Source organism: Pinus tabuliformis, chromosome 4_2 (genome assembly GCF_031772625.1).
Source record: "Pinus tabuliformis cultivar Carrire ecotype Pingquan chromosome 4_2, CPIR1, whole genome shotgun sequence".
Lineage (NCBI taxonomy): Eukaryota > Viridiplantae > Streptophyta > Pinopsida > Pinales > Pinaceae > Pinus > Pinus tabuliformis.
The window spans coordinates 329,098,550-329,118,194 of NC_142304.1; the positions used below are offsets into that span (position 1 = coordinate 329,098,550).

Below are 19,645 nucleotides of genomic sequence, written 5' to 3' on the forward strand. Positions count from 1 at the left end.
ACAATGATGAAAGTCAAAGTCAATGTGACCCAACTTTTGTAAAGAATCCAAACCAATATCCAAAGTCAAATCTGGTCTTGATGAAAGTTTGCAATTCTGAAAAGTCAACAGTGTACAATGTGCCCTAACCAGTGAGTACTCAAGGGTCAACGTAGCAGTGAAACAACTCCTCTTGAGCTCAGTCAAAGTTAGTCAAACTCGGCCTATAATGCTAGTCAAAGTCAGCGCAATATAGTCCTCCAAAGTCCAGTCAATCCTGGTCAAAGGAGAGAAAATCTTCTATAATTTTCTGTGGTCAAAACAACAGTCAATCTTGGTCAAAATGCCTAGATTTCCTCAATTTCTTTGCCAAGCAACTCGGCCTTCCAAGATCAAACTTTTTGTGGTCAAAGTGAGTCAAACCAAGGAGACAAACTCGGTCAAACTGTCCTGCTGTAGAAAGTCAACATAGACAGTAAAAGATGCCTCCAAACCCTCGCACGTGTGAAGAAGAATAGGATGCCTCAGATCTGTATGAACCAATCAATGAAGGATAAAGAAGAAATGATGTGTGTTGATGTGCCAAATGTGTTTGAGGGTCTTCTTTATTTATATGTGTTGGAGGGGGATCAATTTGTCCAATTTGACCCCATGCCGACCTTGACCAAATGTGACCTTGTGGGCTTGATATCAAGAACATATTTCTCCTCATCCGAATTCAGTGCTTCCAGGGTTGATTTTGGTCCTCTCAAAAAGAGGAATTTTGTCCAAACATTATCTTAGGTCAACGAGCTGCCTAAAGTGAAAATTTGCCCTAGTTGCACATTTTAACAAAAGACTGCATATAGGATTGAGGTAGTTGCATTAGATGCCACAGAGAAGGCTGCATATAGCACTGATGTAGCTGCATTAGATCCACAGAGATCGGCCGCAAAACTACGCTGCATATGAGTGAGAATAGGCCTAATAGATCCACATAAGATAGGCCGCAAAAGATCTCGAAAGAAACGTCAAAAGATGGTCGCATTATTGGCAGAGATAGGCCGCAAAATATCAATTGAAGAGGTCTGCAGATAAGGCAACATCACCATAGAAAATTCAAAGTACCTCAGAGATACATGAAAGTTAGACTTCCTTTGAATGCTGGAACATAACTTCCTTTGCCACAGAAATCTCAGATCAAGATGTGTGATGAGTGTGTGTTGAATGAGCTCCAAAGGCTCTTTATTTATACAAATCGTTGCAGGAGCCAAGGGGTGCCATATGAGCCTATGTGACCCTTCAATTTGAGAGGCCGACTTAAGGAAGACCCACTTGATTTGCTCTTTTGGAGGATAGAAGAGAAGCCGACTTAAGGAAGACCCACTTGATTTGCTCTTTTGGAGGATGGAAGAGAAGCCGACTTGAAGAACATAATTGCTTGCCCAATATTGATTTAAGTCACATTATTTAACAAAAGGATAACCAAGTCGATTTGAACTCATCAATGACAATAATTACATTCTCTTTTGGGGAAAGATGGATTTCCCTTGGGGTAACTGGGCTTCTCTTTCGGGTAATTAGGTTTCTCTTTGGGAAATTCATCCCGACGCCGCCCCAAATTTCAACACATGCTAGACACTTAGCCTATATAGAAGACCTTCCAATGCTATAAAATCAACATAAAGTGAGAAAATACAAGACCATAGTTTAAACGTAATGTGGACAACTCAGTTGAATTGAAGGCCTTAGCATTATAAGTCGTGATCTTAGCTTGGGCACCAAAATTTGTTATAGTTATTTCTTGTAAGAAGTCTACGATTTCTTTTTAGTCATTAACTTTGTATGAATTGCCTTACCCTACTTGGTAAAGTAATATGTAGATGTCAAAATCCAATTGTGAGCATTACTAGAATTATCTTTAAATTCCCAAATAAAATCTAAACCCCATTGCTGAAAAAGTAGTTCAAGTACTACTAGTTGAGGTAATACTACTAGATGTTGCTTTCTTGTGAAAATTTTCCATGTTTGACAAGTTCTAACAAAAAGATACGCATTAGAAATATATGGAGGCCAACAATATCTCGTTTTCAGTATCTTGTGTGTTGTGGCCCTTGCAGCATAATGGCCTCCAAAAACTCCTGAATGGAAGTACTCCACAATCTTCTTTGATTCTTCCTTGTTCACACATCTAAGGATTAAACCATTCGAGTTTCTCTATTCTAGACCATCTTGGGTGAAACGATACTTAGTTGCATTCAATCTAAGGTCTCTCCTCTTATGGTTTGTAAAATGATTAAGGCATAGAAAATTCTTTAAGAAATATATAATGCTTACAACCCCATAAAAATCCAACATCAAACAGAATTTCGCTTTTTGGCTTCCTTGAGAAAAAACCTAGGAAGTGGATCTGTGAAAGGACTCCGTAAGAACTAGATTTCTGCAGTAACCCTGCCCAATTTCTTTTGTTTACCGGAATTTTCTTTTCTATTTCCCAAGAAAGAGTGAGGGAAGTCTTATTCACAATTGAAGGTATCCATGGGGAATGAGAAGCAATTTTCTGGGAAAGACTTCATGAGAGAGAATAAGAATTTTTAGAAGACTTCATGAAAGAGAAGATCAACAAGTTTATTTGCTTTGGCTACGATGTCATGCATGCAACTTTAGAGGGCTGTGCTAGTGAATATTAAGGGCCTACAGGCAGCCAAGGTGATCTACAAGTCGATTGAGGGAGAGTCTATCTAGATCCACTTATCAAGGCAACAACTTAGGGTGGTCTCTACCAAAGACTATCTATATATGCATTGATTTTATTAGATCACATGCATAATGTTTTCATCTCGAAGGTAAGCAACACAAAATGAATTGGAAAAATAGTGAAGAAACATATAACCTTAATCCTTTGCAATGTAGTGTGGTAATTCTCTATGGCCATGTTTTTTGAATCTGGCATCCACATATTTGCAAAAGAAAGCTCCCAGTGGTTTGTCTCCAACATAATGCCACACATAAATGAAACTATACATACACTATACAAAGCCTAGACAAAATATTGAACACTTTATTTCCAAAAGCTTGGATCCTTTCTACTCACAAGTTCTTTCACTTACAAATGGAGATAACAAACACTTTTATAGATTTATTCTCCATTTCCTCTTTCCAAAGAAATATAACAAGGTATTACATCTCTAAACTCGTTAACAAACTTCTTGCTAAAAGTAGAAGTGGTTTATTGGGATCCACAATTTCCTCTAAGAGGTTACAATAAAATATTCATTCTCAAGGAAAACAATATAATACTGTTCTCATCCTAACTAACTCCATGAGATAGATTGAAAAATATTAAAATATTGAGCTAATTATGCACAACTTAAAATAGCCCATAGGCTAATAACCTCTATGCAAAGTATCATTAACTTATGAATATGTGCACATGGTGTTAATCATACCTATTGTACGACTCCCTTGAATTTCCAAGGTGGCTTCTTCAAAACATGTCCCATTAACCATCCAAAATCAAATAAGGAATGGAGCCAATAGAACATGATCGTTGATGAGATTTTTACGAAAGGTGTTTTACTCTAAAACTCCATTCAAGTCATAAAGGAAATGGTCAACCACAAGTATATCCATGACAATGCTTAACTCCATAATAAAATTGATATATTTTATCACAAATATCTCTTTCTTCTTATACTAGAGTCTTAATTTTCTATGGTCTTGTCCTTTTTAGCCAACTATTCTTGAAGTTGAGCAATGCCATCTTGTTGTGAAGCAACTTCATTCCAAAGTTTATTAAGGGAAAATTATTGGGCAAAAGATGTATGAGTAGAGCACATGACATCTGAAGCCCCTCACAGAAAATTTGTTCCCTTCTTCAGTAACCCTATGAAGTAGATAATAATGTCCCTTCTAGTTTACCACAAAAAAATATTCTCCATTAAGAAAATAGAGCGCACCCTTCAAAGGTAATTTCCATTGTAAATATTTTGTTTTCAAATATGACTTTTATTGACAAAGGTTAGACAAGGGGTTTAGAACCTTGGTCATAAGAAATGCTTAACCAACCCTCCCATAAGTCTAGATTAGTAATTTTAAGCTAGACATTGAAGGCTCAAGGTCAAAATAAAGCAATGCCCTACCAAGTTTATGGGACAAGCAGATGTGGGAATGGGGAAAGCTTTCAGGATTTACTATGAAAGCTTTTACACCATGCTTACGAGTGCTTCATATGATGTGGGGTGCATGGTATGTGGATGACCCTTGGTTGTACTGTGATGAACATACACATTAGTGTTGATGTACTCATTGATTGGTATGCCATGTCTTGATGCTTGGGTGGCATTTTTTGGTTAGAGATTTATAGAGCTATGGAGTTTAACGCCTCATTCATTTAGCTAATGCATGGAAGGTGGTTGCTTGCCTAACAGGGTGATTTGCCTTGGAGGCGGAGCATTGAGCATATGGCAAGAGGGCGTTGAGCCCTTAGATGACGTGGAGACACTTGGTTGCATGAATGGAGACCTGTACTTGACTCGAGGATGCTTGGTTCAAGAAGTGATTATGTTGGTGGGATGAAATTAGTGGAATGCATGACTTACGAGCATTGGAGGCCGCCATTGGAGGAGCAATATTGGACCTTGCTCAAGTAATGTTTAGCCTTGGAGCGTTCCTTTTTGGAACTACATGCCTCAAAGCTTGACATGTGCCACCTAGAGTTGGAGCAATCAAGCCTATCTTGTGTAGAGTTAATAAGCTTGTAGTGGATTAGGTCCACCTTGTATTGTAGGCCTACCTCACCTCACTTATAGATAGAGGGAATAGAGTCATTTCACACATGGACTTGTACTTGCTTTTGAGATCACACTCTTGTATTAGAGTTGTGATGCAAGGGTGAACTTGTCTTCTTGTGGCCTCCTTCATATATATTAGCACTCTGTCTTAGCGTCTATGGTCGTGGAGGCAAATCAAGAAAGTTTAGGGTTAGGGATTCATTGTAAGGAGGCAAAGAAGACTTGGGTTTGTTGAGTTTTCCTTAGGCCCTAGATTTGGTCTATGGCTAACCATACATGTAAACACACTAGAAACCCTCAACTTACAATTACTTTTCACAACAAAAATCTTCAACAATGAAATCAGTTAAGTACATAGGCATTTGTGCCCAGAGCTCGATTATTTTATTAATCTGTAAATAAAAGAATCATGGAGCTCTCGTACTAGGGATCATGGCCCTCGACCACTAGTACAACTAGTATAGAAAGTATACCAAACAAGGGCTTGCGATCTGCTTCTTCAGATTTACAAACTACCCGAAAATAGATAAGAACAAAACATAACTTGTTGGAGAAATCCTTCTCCTTCAACCCTTTTAGTCCACATTTTCCTAGACACTTGGCAGGTCCTTTTCCCCCTTTGACCACAAAGAAATACCCCTTTGTCCACCAGTTGCTTAGAATGTATTTGACTTGTCAAATACACTTCATACTCAACCTTTAGAACATCACCTACTCACAGTGGCTTTGTCCATTAAGCATACTGCATATTAGCCCTCGAAATACACTTTGTTCACAATTTCATTTTTGAACAGACTTCTAGATATACAAAGATCACTCACTGACCATACTGTGGCTAGCATACAGATCTGGGATCAACACTTCCTCGACCTTTGCCCCTTCAACTAGTTACCAAATTGCCCTGGGTCGGCTCCTTGCATACTCTCCAACCAATGTGGGCAATTCGACCATCCTTTAACTGAGCTTCAAACTCTCCATTGTCCTCTTTAGATCCATGACTTCCATATCAGTTCTTCCAGCCCTTTTGATGCTAGGGATTTGCCTTAACCAGGGTTCTTGATCTCAGTCTAGACCTCGACTACATTCTTTAACAACGGATTTGACCCTTGGCTCTCCTAAACTGTCTCTTGGCCCACTTGATTTAAATCCTTGCACCTTTGTTCTGTTAGCGTCTAGCCATACTAGACCTTAACCACCCTGCGACTACTTGGATATGTTCCTCGTGCCATTTGTTTAGCCTTTAGCAGACCTCCTATACTCGGCCTTCTTGCAGTAGATCCTTAGGCCCCTGTCCTAACCACAAACTCTTCGTCTTGCCCTCGACACCTCCAGATCTAAGCCTCGACGTGCATATATAAGTCCTCTAGGTCTCGACCCCTCCTTAACAACCTCGGATTAGGTCTTTTTATCATTTGAGGTAGGCCATTTTTGCCCCTTTCAGCTACAGGTCCGACTCTTTGTAGGCTGCTCCTAACCCCATAATTTATGGCTGCCTCCTCTTCTCAACTACAGATAGGAGTGTCACATGGTTGTAGCTAGGTTCATTCAGGCTCAACACCAAAACTCCTTCCCTTGCGGTCATTGCACAAAGGAAACTTGATCATGTTGCAACAGAAATACTCGGCTTTCTTCATGGACAAAACTCGATCCTCTCCTCGGCCGCCCTAGCACAAGAGAGGTCACATCTCTCTTGCACACAATGCGTGAGACCTCACCTTGGATTTGTTAGTTTTTGTAGCATTAGAGGTGTTCTTGTCTCGAAACTTTGTGGAGAGGCTAAAACACAACAGTTCTCCAAAACCTAGAAATAGTTTTTAGAAATTCCACATAAAGATGGCTCAATAAAATTAATTGACCATAATTAAACATTCTTTATGTCTAACCTAGGAAAAATGATTAATTAATAGGAATTAATTGAGAAAGATGTGAGTCATCTAGAAACTCACACAGATCGACTAGGAAATGATCTCAGCCATCGATTAAGTTTTAATCTTCGCCGTTGGAGTCCCAACTAGAGATTATAAGAGGAGGTTGATGGGGTTGAGGAGAAACACACTTGGAGAGCGAGTTTCCTTAAGTAATTCAATTTTCCAGAGAGCAACATTCTGCTGGAAGAGATCGATTTGGCCAGATAGGGGATTGATTTAGTTACTGGAGATCGGGAGAATTTTTGGAGAGGGCCAATGAGTCATTCTCAAAGGCTGAGTTGGGCAGATGGCTTGATCATGTAGTTTCAGGGAAAGCGTTCGAGGGTCTGCGCAGGGGCGACACAAAGGCTGATGTAGGGCTTTCGTGGAGCCAAGTTTGTGCCAGTTTTGGAGCTGGATCAGTGTTGGGTGAGACAAAATTTGTCTCACTAATTTTTTTTGACTAGTTTATCTTGTAGAGGATTACCAGTTGGGGATCCAATTGTACTTATAAATTTTTCACTGCTGCATAATAAAATAAACCCTCAGCGGGTTAACTGGTTTTCAGCATTGGGTTTTTCCGGGGACTTTTGTCCAAAAATAATAGTGTCAATTTTTGTGTGTGCCAGTATTCCTCAGTTCTAGTTTTTCTTCTGCAATATTTAATTTGGTGATGAGATTGCAGTGTGAATATTTTGTTATTTTGCTATAAACAAAATAAACTGCATAATTAATTTATCAGTTGGGAGAAATATTTCTAGTTGCTGCATTTCAAGAAATTTTCACATGGGATTAGAGCGTATTTGACAGACATGAAGTTAAGAGGCGTAAGAGAGAAAATTTTGTTGTTTCAGAGGGAGCAACAGGGCGAAATTTTCAGGGGTTGCGCAGTGCCTATCCAGGCAGTGTGAATTGCTGAACAAGGGTTTGATTTTCAGTTGCAAGGTTGCAAAAATGCGACTTGTCCAGAAAAGCGATTCCATTAGGCAGAGGGAGCACTAGTAGCTCATATTTTTGTTGAATAGATTTTCTTGTCTGGGCACAGAGGGTTTTGTAGTAGCAAAATTAGTGCTAGAATGAAGAGGAAGTGCACACAGAGAGGGAGATTTCTCTCAGAGGGTTTCTAGTTCATAAATCCAAATTTCCAATCGCAGTTGGCAGTAGCTACTAGCGGATTTTCTCACTCCCGAAGGGAGTGCGAATAACAAAGCCAACAACCGAGCAGGAGAAAGAGGGAGATTTCCATCCCAGTTTCGAGTTTTTGCAGAGATGGCCATAGTGGGGCTTAGATATTAGGATAAGTTGGAGGGAGCTTCCAACTACATCATATGGAAGGCCAAAATGTTATTCTTGCTACATGAGCATGGCCTAAAGGTCTATGTTGAAAACATTGTGGCAAAACCTACGTATGCTGGTTATAGCAGAAAGAATTCAAGGAGATGGCTAAGTTGAAGCGAATGATCCTAGATGGAGTTTGGGACCACATAGTTTCACATATATCTGGTAAGAATACTGCCAAGGAGATGTGGGATGCTCTTGTAGTGGTGTATCCGAATCCTTCTAAGCAACGAAAGATCTTCTTGAAGGAGAAGTTGAGAAACATCAGGATACATAAGGGTGAAGGCATTGATCCCTTTCTCACTAGAATTCAGGAAATCCAAGATCAACTTCCAGTCATTGGGGAAGTGCCTCAAGATACAGAGCTTATGCGTTTGGCCCTGAACAATGTCTCTGAGGATTGGGAAATCTTTGTCTAAGGAATTCTTGGACGTGATACATTACCAAGGTGGGATAGGATGTGGTCAAACCTACATCATGAGCAGATGAGGCGAGCACTAGTGAAGACCTCTATCAGGGACAACAACAGTAAGGGATTGAAAGGTGTGAAGGAGGAAGATAATGTGGCCCTTGCATCAAAAGGGAAAGCAAAAGGTCCTAGTCAGGGAGAAAGCTACCAAGGTGAAAAGAAAAAGAAGAAGGATTTGTCAAAGATCAAGTGCTTCAGGTGTGGCGAGTTTGGCCACTACATTACTCAGTGTCCTTAGAGGAAGAAGGACAAGGAGAAGCAAGATCAGGCGCAACATCTGCAGAGATTGACAAACTTTCCTCTAGGCTAGAGGAAGAATTTGCCATGTTTTCAGCTATACCTCTAGGAGTCAGGTGGGGCGATGTCGAGCTTTAGTCCTAGAGTTGCACAAATATTTGGGCAGGGTCCTTTGAGGTGAGCATCGAATGGTGTTTCCTCTTGGATCATTACCTTGCTATAGGGGCTTGCAATATTCAGTAGAAAGAGCATCAATGTCAGTGCTGTTAGTTCTAGAGTGACAGTTACAATCTAGTTGCAGTCAGATACTAAGGAGCGCAGAGTAGTGTTGATAGCAGTGCAGGAGGCACAATGCATAACCAACATCAACGCAAAATTTCTAGTGGATAGAGCAGAGGCTAGTAGCAGTCAAAGACTCAGGATACAATTGCAACATAAAGGCACAATTGATTCAGTATTTTGGATGCTTCTCAGTTGCTATAGTTGCAGAAGAAACAACAACGATTGAGAGGGAGTTGCAGTGCAGACGTAGAGTTGGCAGCAATACAAGTTGTACAATAGTGTCAACAACAACACAGATGCAACATCAGAGTTGTGCAGTAGTTGGTGAGTAGTGGCAGGGCGTCACAGTGGCCATAAATCAACAACATGTATGGAGGATGTTACAAAGATAGGGTGTTGTAGCAGAGGTGCAGCACTAGAGTTAGAGAGAACACCTTCCTCGCTAAGAGGGAGTGTTAGTTTTTGTAGCATCAAAGGTGTTCTAGTCTCGAAACTTTGGAGAGGCTAAAACACAGGAGCTCTCCAAAACCTAGAAACCGTCTCTAGAAATTCCACCTAGAGATTGCTCAATTAAATTAAATGACCATAATTAAAAATTTCCTAAGTCTAGCCTAGGAAAATTGGTTAATTAATAGAAATTAATTGAGAAATGTGTGAATCATGTAGAAACTCACACAAATCGACTAGGAAATGATCTCAACCATCGATTAAGTTTTATTCTTGGCTGTTGGAGTCCCAACTAGAGATTATAAGAGGAGGTCGGTGGGGTTGAGGAGAAACACCCTTGGAGAGCAAGTTTCTTAGGGCAATTCGATTTTCCGAAGAGCAACATTCTGTCGGAAGAATTCGAGCCGGAGAGGGGATGTAGAGACAGGGAGGGACAAAGAAAATGAGTCGGGAGGAAGTTTTCCAGTTCTGGAGAGTCAACGACAGGAGGGATGAGTTTCCTCAATGAGGCTGTGGAAAAGCTTCAGAGGCAGAGTTTGATTTGGCCAGACAGGGGGTTGATTAAGTTGCTGGAGATTGGGAGAATTTCTGGAGAGGGCGAGAGAGTCATTCTCAGAGGTTGAGTTGGGCAGACGGTTTGATCAGTTGCAGTTCTAGGCAGAGCGTTCAAGGGCCTGCGCAGGGGTGACGCAGGGGTTTCGTGGAGCCTAGTTTGTGCCAGTTTTAGCATTGGATCAGTTCCGGGTGAGACAAAATTTGTCTCACTAATATTTTTAGGCCAGTTTATCTTGTAGAGGATTGCTAGTTGGGCATCTAGTTGCACTCAAAATTTTTTCACTGCTGCATAATAAAATAAGTGCTCAGCTGTTGCACCGATTTTCCCGCATTGGGTTTTTTCGGGGACTGTTGTCCTAAAATAACAGTGTCAATTTTTTTGTGCGCTAGTATTTTTCAGTTCTAGTTTTGCTTCCGCAATATTTAATTTGGTGAAGAGTTTGCAGTGTGAATATTTTGTTATTTTGCTGTAAACAAAATAAACTGCATAATTAATTTATCAGTTAGGAAAAATATTTCCAGTTGCTACATTTCAAGGAATTTTCACAAGATCTCTATTTATCCTATTCCCTTGGGTCACTTAGGAAACCTCTAGAATTAATGTTTTCGCCAATCCTTAGAATAAATAATTATTTCTTTTGGTCCTAAACCCACACTTTGGTACCAAAATCCCATTGTTTGGGTCAATTACCCAACCAACCACTTTTGGTGGGTATCCTTCTCGGAAATACCTTTCGAGCTACTCAAAATTCTAGCAAGGCTTATGATAAATCCTAGAGGGGAAAAGTGAGCGCTTTATTTTGTAGATCTTGTGGGAGAAGTCTAGGGTTTTGTGGCCAGTTTATGTCACTAATATTTTTTTGGCTAGTTTATCTTGTAGAGGATTGCCAGTTAGGCATCTAGTTTCACTCAAAATTTTCTCATTGCTGCATAATAAAATAAACCCTCAATTATTGCATTGATTTTCCTGCATTGGGCTTTTTCGGGGACTTTTGTCCAAAAATAACGGTGTCAAATTTTGTGTGTACGCTAGTATTTCTCAGTTCCAGTTTTACTTCCGCAATATTTAATTTGGTGAAGAAATTGCAGTGTGTATATTTCATTATTTTGCTGTAAACAAAATAAACTGCATAATTAATTTATCAGTTAGGAAAAATATTTGTAGTTGCTACATTTCGAGGAATTTTCATAAGATATCTATTTATCCTTTTCCCTTAGGTCACTTAGGAAACCTCTAGAATTAGGGTTTCACTTCTCGACCCTTAGAATAAATAATTATTTTTTTTGGTCCTAAACCCACACTTTGGGTCCAAAATCCCATCTTTTGGGTCAATTGCCAAACCAACCACTTTTGGTGGGTATCCTTCTCGGAAATACCTTTTTAGCTACTCAGAATTCTAACAAGGCTTATGATAAATCCGAGTGGGGAAAAGAGAGCGAGTTATTTTGTAGATCTTGTGGGAGAAGACTAGGGTTTTGTGGCCAGTTTATCTCACTAATATTTTTTGGCCAGTTTGTCTTGTAGAGGATTGCGAGTTGGGCATCTAGTTGAACTCAAAATTTTGTCACTGCTGCATAATAAAATAAACCTTCAACTGCAGCATCGATTTCCCTGCATTAAGTTTTTCTGGGGACTTTTTTCCAAAAGTAACAGTGTCAATTTTTTTGTGTGTGCTAGTATTTCTCAGTTCTAATTTTGCTTTCGCAGTATATAATTTGGTGAAGAAATTGCAGTGTGGATATTTCATTATTTTTCTGTAAACAAAATAAGCGACATAATTAATTTATTAGTTAGGAAAAATATTTCCAGTTGCTACATTTCAAGGAATTTTCACAAGATCTCTATTTATTCTTTTCCTTTGGGTCACTTAGGAAACCTCTAGAATTAAGGTTTTCACTTCTCAATCATTAGAATAAATAATATTTCTTTTGGTCCTAAACCCACACTTTGGGTCCAAAATCCCATCTTTTGGGTCAATTGCCCAACCAACCTTTCGAGCTACTCAAAATTCTAACAAAGCTTATGATAAATCCTAGAGGGGAAAAGAGAACACTTTATTTTCTAGATCTTGTGTGAGATGACTAGGGTTTTTGTGGTGGGTGCGTGTGTGTGTGTGTATTATCCAATTGTTTGAATATTGTGTACTTGCAAATTTTATTTTGAGCTTATGTTTCTTCTTGATTGGGTAATTTTGGCACTTTTTGTCATGTTGATTTGACATAACATATAGCCAAATTGGTGAAGTGATTTAACACATGTCCCTACTCAAATTGCATGAGGTTTCACATTGATTTTAATCTCACGTGACATAAAGTTATAGGATGGAATTAATGGATTACTTTATAGATGTAGGGCCATTGTTATGGTTGCACATACTTTTTCTCAACACTACCCTTGTGCAATGTTCAAACACCGCCAACAATGGTTTTGTAGTGTCTAGAGGAAAGTAGTTGCTTGCAAATTAATTGGTTTTTACCCTTAGAGTATATCAAGGTCTCTAGTGGTTGGTTATTGATGTACTACGGTTTGATGTTAGAACACCCTTTGTATTTTATGGTATCTCATTATTATGGTGACATACTTGGTGTATTGGTTTATTACTAGGAGAGAGTGTTCTAAATGCCCCCTTTTTTATGCTATTATATTAAGTGTTGCTACAAAATCTAATAGGTTCGGTGCAAAGCCTCAATGGGCAAGGTGCCAAACCTTATGGCAACAATGAGGAAGGGCTGCCATTGCCACCTCAACAACCTTCCTCGTGCTCTTTAGTGGGATTGAAACCACAGGGTAGGCTTCTCGAAATCACCTAAAAGGATATTCTAATGCTAGAGCTGAAGGTGATTAGTTTTTGAAGGTCTAAAGATCGATAGAGAACTTGGCAGGGCCAAAGATGACCTTGGTTTTCAATACTAAGGTTAGACTACTATATGTTGGAAATTGTAACTAGGTTTGGTATTCATAATGACCTATTTTGTAATCCTAACATTGTACAACTTGTATAAACTTTAAAGAAAGAAAAAGAAAGAAAAAGAAAACAAAGAAAAATTATAGTTTTATGTAAATCATGGGTTTCATGCTTTAGTCTAGGTCAAAGCATGCTCTTTGTGTTTCTAGGTCTTTCTAGGTCCTTCTAACATAAAGAAGAAATTATGTCATGTATTATAAGTCCCATTTGGATTCATTGTAATAAAGAAAAATATTTATTTTGGCAAGAAAAAGCCATGTATTTCTCCAAGGCCAAGTCGGCCCCAAGTTGAGGACAAGTTGGCCTAAAGGGTGGCTATTCGACCCCTCAAGAAGGCTGGCTATAAATTCAAGGAGCTCGACCTCATTTGTCTCACTCATCCAAGACAAATTCGATTTGCAATAGCGAAGGAGAAGAAGAGTAAGGAGGACAAGGAAAGGAAGGAAGAATGGAAGTTTCTTGGGCTAAATCTCTCTCTCTCTCTCTCTCTTTATCCACACGTGTGAAGTTAGGGTTTCTGTGAAGCTACAATTGCAGCAGGCCGAAGTTGCAAGGCCAAAATTTTGAGAAGCAGTTGCAGGGCCGAAATTCTGGGACCAAGTTGTAGTAGGTCGAAGTTTGGAAGCTGCCTTGAAGAAGACTTTGCAAAGGGGTTGACTTGGTGCTTGGGAGAGCTTTGGTGTTTGGGTCTTGGAAGTCTCTTTGTAAAGCAAATTCTATAAGAAGAGAAACTTTTTTTTTTTCTTGTTCTTTCTTCTGGGTTTTCCCCTTAGAGGGGTTTTACCCTGGCTTGGAGACTATATCTTGTGTACTTCACTTGTTGTGATGTTCATTGTTTTGGTAATTGTTTGATGAACAAGATATAATAAAGTAATAAAAGGCCAACTCATATCAGAAGCAATTATCAAGTTAAGGAAAATCTATATCAACCCTAAGTCTCCTGATTTTCCATCATGGTATCAAAGCTAAGGTTCAAGGAGACTGAAGATCACATGCCAATTGACACTATGACAAGGGTTATGGAGAAGGGTTTTAAGTTTCTTGGAAATCTCACTACATCCATCAAGGATTGCATATTGAGAATCATCTCCAAGCTAGCAAAGAAAGTGATAGATGGAAGTTTGTTCTCTGCTTTATTCGACACTTTCAAGGATGAGAATGTATGGGTTATTAATAGTGGTGCCTCCAGACATATGATGGGAGAATGCAGTCAACTTTAGACCTTGTCAAAAGGAAACTCCTCTCACTCAATCGAACTTGGAGACAACAAAAGCTATCCAATAAAAGGCATTGGATCTACTTCGTTGGAGCTCGAGTCCGGTGGAAGCATTTACCTCAACAATATTTTATATGTTCCAGGTTTGAAGAAAAACTTACTTTCCATTTTTTGTCTTGAGTATAAGGGTGATAGAGTTGCTTTTGTTGATGGCAAGGTTTTGGTTTGGGGTAAAGGCTCTAGTATTGATGAAGCTAGGGTTTTTGGGATTTGTAAGGGAACATTATATAGACTCTTTACACTTCCATCTCAAGCCATACTTCACTTCGATGTGAGTCCTTCTGAACTATGGCATAGAAGGTATGGACACCTTCATTATAATATTTTGCCATTTCTAAGTCAAATGGTCAATGGCATCCCCGAATTGAAGGAAAAACATGAAGGGACTTGTAAGGGATATGCTCTAGGCAAGAACATGAAGAAGCCATTTGCAAGAAGTGATACATTACACATCAACACTGAATGATGTAATGACTCTTGAATACAAAGCTTCAAAAAAATATTAAAGACATAATAAATGTATCTTATCACCATGAATCATCTACAATGAAATTAGGTAATTAAACTAGTGATTCCCTCAACCCCTTTTACAGGGAAAGGTAATGGCTCTAGAAGTGGCTTTTGCTCTAGAGGAAGAAGCCCTAAGGGTAGCATTGGAATATGATGTTCTCTAGAAGAAGATGAAGAAATTTCAATCCCCACTCTGGATATCAATTTTCCTTATCACTGCATTCATTCAGTTTTAAATCCAAGCACGATAAAAATTCTAAAATTTGGAAATGATAATATTTTTCTGAAAACACAAATTTAGAGATTTCACAACTTTTTATCATGCTTGGATTTACAACTAAATGCATGGAGTGATAAGGAAAACTGATAACCGGGTGGGGGTTGAATTTTCTTCATGGTATCAGAGTTTGGTTCGCTGAAAAGTGCAGTTTGGGACAACAAAGTGAAAATTTCAGCAAGCTGATTTTTACACAGAAAATAGAAACCTTTACCTCAGATTTGAAAATTTCAGTTTGGTAGGATAGTGAAACATGTCTTTAGGTTTGAGAGTTGAAGATAGGTTGAATGGGCAGAACAACTACAGTGCATGGAAGGAGAGAATCCAGAGCATCTTTGAGGAAGCAGAAGTCTGGGGCATTATGGAAAAAACCACACAGAACTCAGTAGTAGTACTTGCTGACCCTGTACAGTTGGCAGAGTTTAACAAAAAGAATGCTAAGGCAAAAAGATTGATTCTGGAAGGAATCAGAGACCATGTCATTCCTCATGTGAGAGGAAAGGCTTATGCACATGAGATGTGGACAGCCTTGACCAGTGTTTACCAGAGCTCAAATGAAAACATAAAAATGGTCCTAAAGGAGAAATGGAAGGCCATTAAAATGGCTAAGACGAACAATGTTACAACATACCTCACAAAGATCACTTCAGTGAGAGATGAGTTGGCAGCTGTAGGTGAAATCGTTGCACCCACTGAGTTGGTGAGGATTGCTTTGAATGGTCTTCCCAAGACTTGGGAGAATTTTGTGGATGGCATTGTTGCACGGGAAAACCTTCCCAATTGGGAGAGGTTGTGGGATGATTGCATTCAGAATGAGATCAAAAAGAACCATTTTGGGGCAGCCAAACAAGTGGAGGAGGATGACAATGTGGCATTGTTAGCCAGAGGCAAGAAGGGCAGAGCAAAGAAGCAAGCTTCCAACAGTGGATGCAAAAGCAAAGGTAAAGGCAAGCAACAGAACAAAGAGAAGGACTATTCCAAAGTCAAATGTTGGAAAATTGTCAAAAGTTGGGACACTATGCTGTTGTGTGTCTAGAGAAGAAGAACAAGAAAGGGAAAGACAAACCCATGGCAACTTCTGCAGAGATAGAGAGCTTTTCAGAGAGATTTGATTGGGAGTTTGGCTTCATAGCTTGTGAGGCCACTAGTGCAAGATCACCTACCATATAGGTTTAGAGGGAGTGCGCCTTCCCTGCTACTAGCAGAGCATCTTCTAGCATTTGGTATGTTGACAGTGGCACTTCCCGCCACATGACAGCAGTCAGAGACTACTTCTCTGAGCTTTCAGAGGGTGATACTGATATGGAGGTAGTACTTGGTGATGACAACATTGTTAGAGCAGTTTGTGTGGGGACATTGACATTTGATAGGGGACCCAAACCTCCCTTGAAACTGTCAGATGTTTTATATGTTCCTGGAATGAAGAAGAACCTGATATACGTCTCAGCACTTGAGGATAGAGGGTATGATGTGTTGTTCAGGAGAGGGCAGGTGCTTATATATCCTAGGGGAACTCCTTACTACCCCTAGCCTTGGTGAGTTTGTTGATTTTTTGTGCTGAGGCAGGCACTCTATGGCATGAAGCAAGCTCCTAGAGCTTGGTACTCGAGGATTGATACATACTTGTAGCGGTTGGGTTTCACAAAGAATGAGGCTGATCCGAACCTATACTTCATTGTGGTGGGTGAGGAGCCTCTCGTTCTGGTGTTGTATGTTGATGACTTGATCATCGCTGGTGCAGAGAGACTCATTGAGGGCTGCAAGAGAGATCTTGCTTTAGTGTTTGAGATGAAGGATATCGGCTTGATGCATTATTTTCTGGGATTGGAGGTGTGGCAAGAGGAGGGTTCTTCTTGGGACAAAGGAAGTACATTGCGGAAATTCTTAGTAGATTTAACATGGAGGACTGCAAAACCATGTCTACACCTATGATCACTAACTGGAAGAAGCTTCACGCCTCTGATTCCGAGTTGGTGGATCCTACTCTATACAGACAGTTATTTGGTTGTTTGATGTATTTGGTCAACACTCGACTAGATATATGTTTTGCAGTTAACACTATGAGTTAGTTCATGTGTGAGCCCAAGAGAGTGCATTGGGTAGCTGCAAAACACATTCTTCGTTACTTGCAGGGGACTGTGGATTTTGGTCTGGATTATAGACAGGGTGATGGAGTGAGACTGGCAGGGTACTATGGTCTAGCTATTCAAATTGATAGAAATTTTTGGAATTAGTGCATAAATTCCCCAAATAATTGCAATTCTATGTTTACTTTAACATTGGAAGGTTGGTAATAGCAATTCTATGCTACGTTAACAAACATAGGAAGGTTGGTTGAAAAAATGCTGTGAGCTTATACAGAGAGAATTCGTAGAGGTAGAGAACTGGGGAAGGATGCGAGCCATCAACATGAAGTATTTACTATTGCGGCAGACATCTATCCTGCATTTCTTTGCTTTTGGAGGCCAGGATGCAAGTAAAATTCCACAGATGCTGTGGAGGGCAGCGCCGCAGCAAATCAAACCTTGCTTCTTCAATACATTTTATCAACACAGAAAACTTTGGTTTACACATCAGTACAGTTCTCCTACCTTTTTTATTCATGGCAGATCAACATCACTGGTGACTTCACATGCCCAACTACTGAAGAAGAAAATGTGTTCAGTCCCACATGCTACACAGTCTGCAGAACTCAGTCCCACAAACGTTATACAGGCTGTGGATCTGTAACAGAATCACTAAAACAGCAAATAGACAGAGTCACAGACCAAAAATTACACAAGTGTAGCTACAACTTGGATTGTGTCAATCTTGGTCAACAGATTAGTAAGGTAACCACCCAAAAAAAATTCAGAGAAATTGTCGTGGGAAGGTCCTGTGTTTGGAACAGCTGAAACACAATCTACAGTGCACCATAAAAAATAAACCCATAACAGTATGGAGTCAGTCCACATGGAAAACATTTCTGTTAAGAATCATGCTCATAGATTAGTGCTTTACATGTATCTTGAGTCTTGACAATGCTCAGAGCCTTTGCATGCATATCATGAATTCACAGGGCAGTAAAGCCCTCTCTGATGTCACATTAAACTATGTGACAAAAGGCCAATTACAATAAACACATCACACATAAAAATAGATACGAGATGTATTATATAGTAATCCTCACGTGGTAGAGAACCACTTTGAACAATAGATTTCTTTCCATGATTTCATGGTGTGTTACGATGGGGGTTAAGACCCCTTTGAATGGTGAGTTGCTTTAGGCTAAGTAACACATTAATTATGTACCACTAGGCCACCTTCTAACCACTAATTAAGGACTGCCAAGGCCACCTTCTAACCACTAATTAGGGACTGCCAAGGCCACCTTTGAAACACTACAATAATAACATCATTTGGGCACTACATCAACGACATTTAAATTCTACTACGTCAATATCAACCAATAAATGACATTTAATGTCCACAAATTCAAGTTTAGCCAATATATCTTGGACAAAACTTTATAGGATTGAATATGCTGAAATGTTGCATTATCGTGAAATTTGCACTGGCTCTTATGCTTTTTGTTTCTTCGTTTAAAACAATGAGGGGAATGCATATCTTTTCTCTTGATCTTATCTAAATATGTTAAGAGTGGTATGCAGGAGTTACTTGTAGCAACAAGGCATGTCCTTGCAACTGACTTCAGGCGAGGATTTTATTCATTGATTGATACTTTATTGGAGGAGAGGTATGCTGGTCTTTCTTGTGGCTTTTGTATAAGGCATTTTGGTATGACCACAATCTTACATGATTTGAAGAATATTGATATTGAGCAATGTTCTTGTAATTTAGGGATTCTTAGCACTGTTGTATGTTGGAGAGGTATTGTTGAGCTATTTTAGTTATAATTATTTATATCAAAAGAAAGAAGACAGAGCACCTTATGCTTGAAAGCTGGAGAAGTATTGTTGAGCTATTATGGTTATATTTATTTGTATCAAAATAAAGATGACAGAGCACCTTATGCCAGAATAAATATGTTGATGTTGCCATAACTACAAAAACAAGATAGCATTTTACGAATCCACTGTGCAATCTTGAAATGACAGCCTTTAGGTTTTTCTCTATGCCCTTTATAAGATGATACTCAAATGATTCTGATGTAAATTGTAGATCAGCAACCTAATATATACCATTTGCTTCTATAATAAGATGAACTCCCCAGTTGGGTCATCCATTCCTCGTATAAGTGACATTTCTTCCTTATGCCAATTCCTAATTATACATGTTCCTTATTTGATTATTAATTATTTATGTTGCAGAGAGTTTTTGGGATGGGGATGGGGTGACATGGGAACATAGCTAGAAGGTACCCCTAAATTTCCATGTGACAGATGGATGGGGATGACAGAATTTAAAAAGGTTTAACTAATATAAAATATAAAAAATTTAAAAGCAAAGATTCTAAAACTTATAACCTCAATAGAAGTCAATAAAATTAGCTTGTTGAAAACTTGGTAAAATTAGCAATTCTTAGATAATAGGTCTAAACGATCTTGTTTGTGTGGATATTAACTACTGCTCCACCCCCGATGCCCGCCTTACATGTGCCCCTACCATGGAAGGGTTGTCATTAGCCCCT

General features: G+C 39.2%; 1 protein-coding gene across 1 annotated transcript in view; it reads left to right on the top strand.

Annotated features, from left to right (window-relative positions):
- Positions 1–19,645, top strand: part of LOC149169283 (uncharacterized) — a 324,296-nt gene that overhangs the window by 75,347 nt on the left and 229,304 nt on the right. Inside the window, exon 5 of the mRNA XM_089428626.1 lies at positions 18,666–18,751. Within this exon, the coding sequence (XP_089284752.1) occupies positions 18,666–18,751 (86 nt within the window). The remainder of the gene's footprint in view (positions 1–18,665; positions 18,752–19,645) is intronic.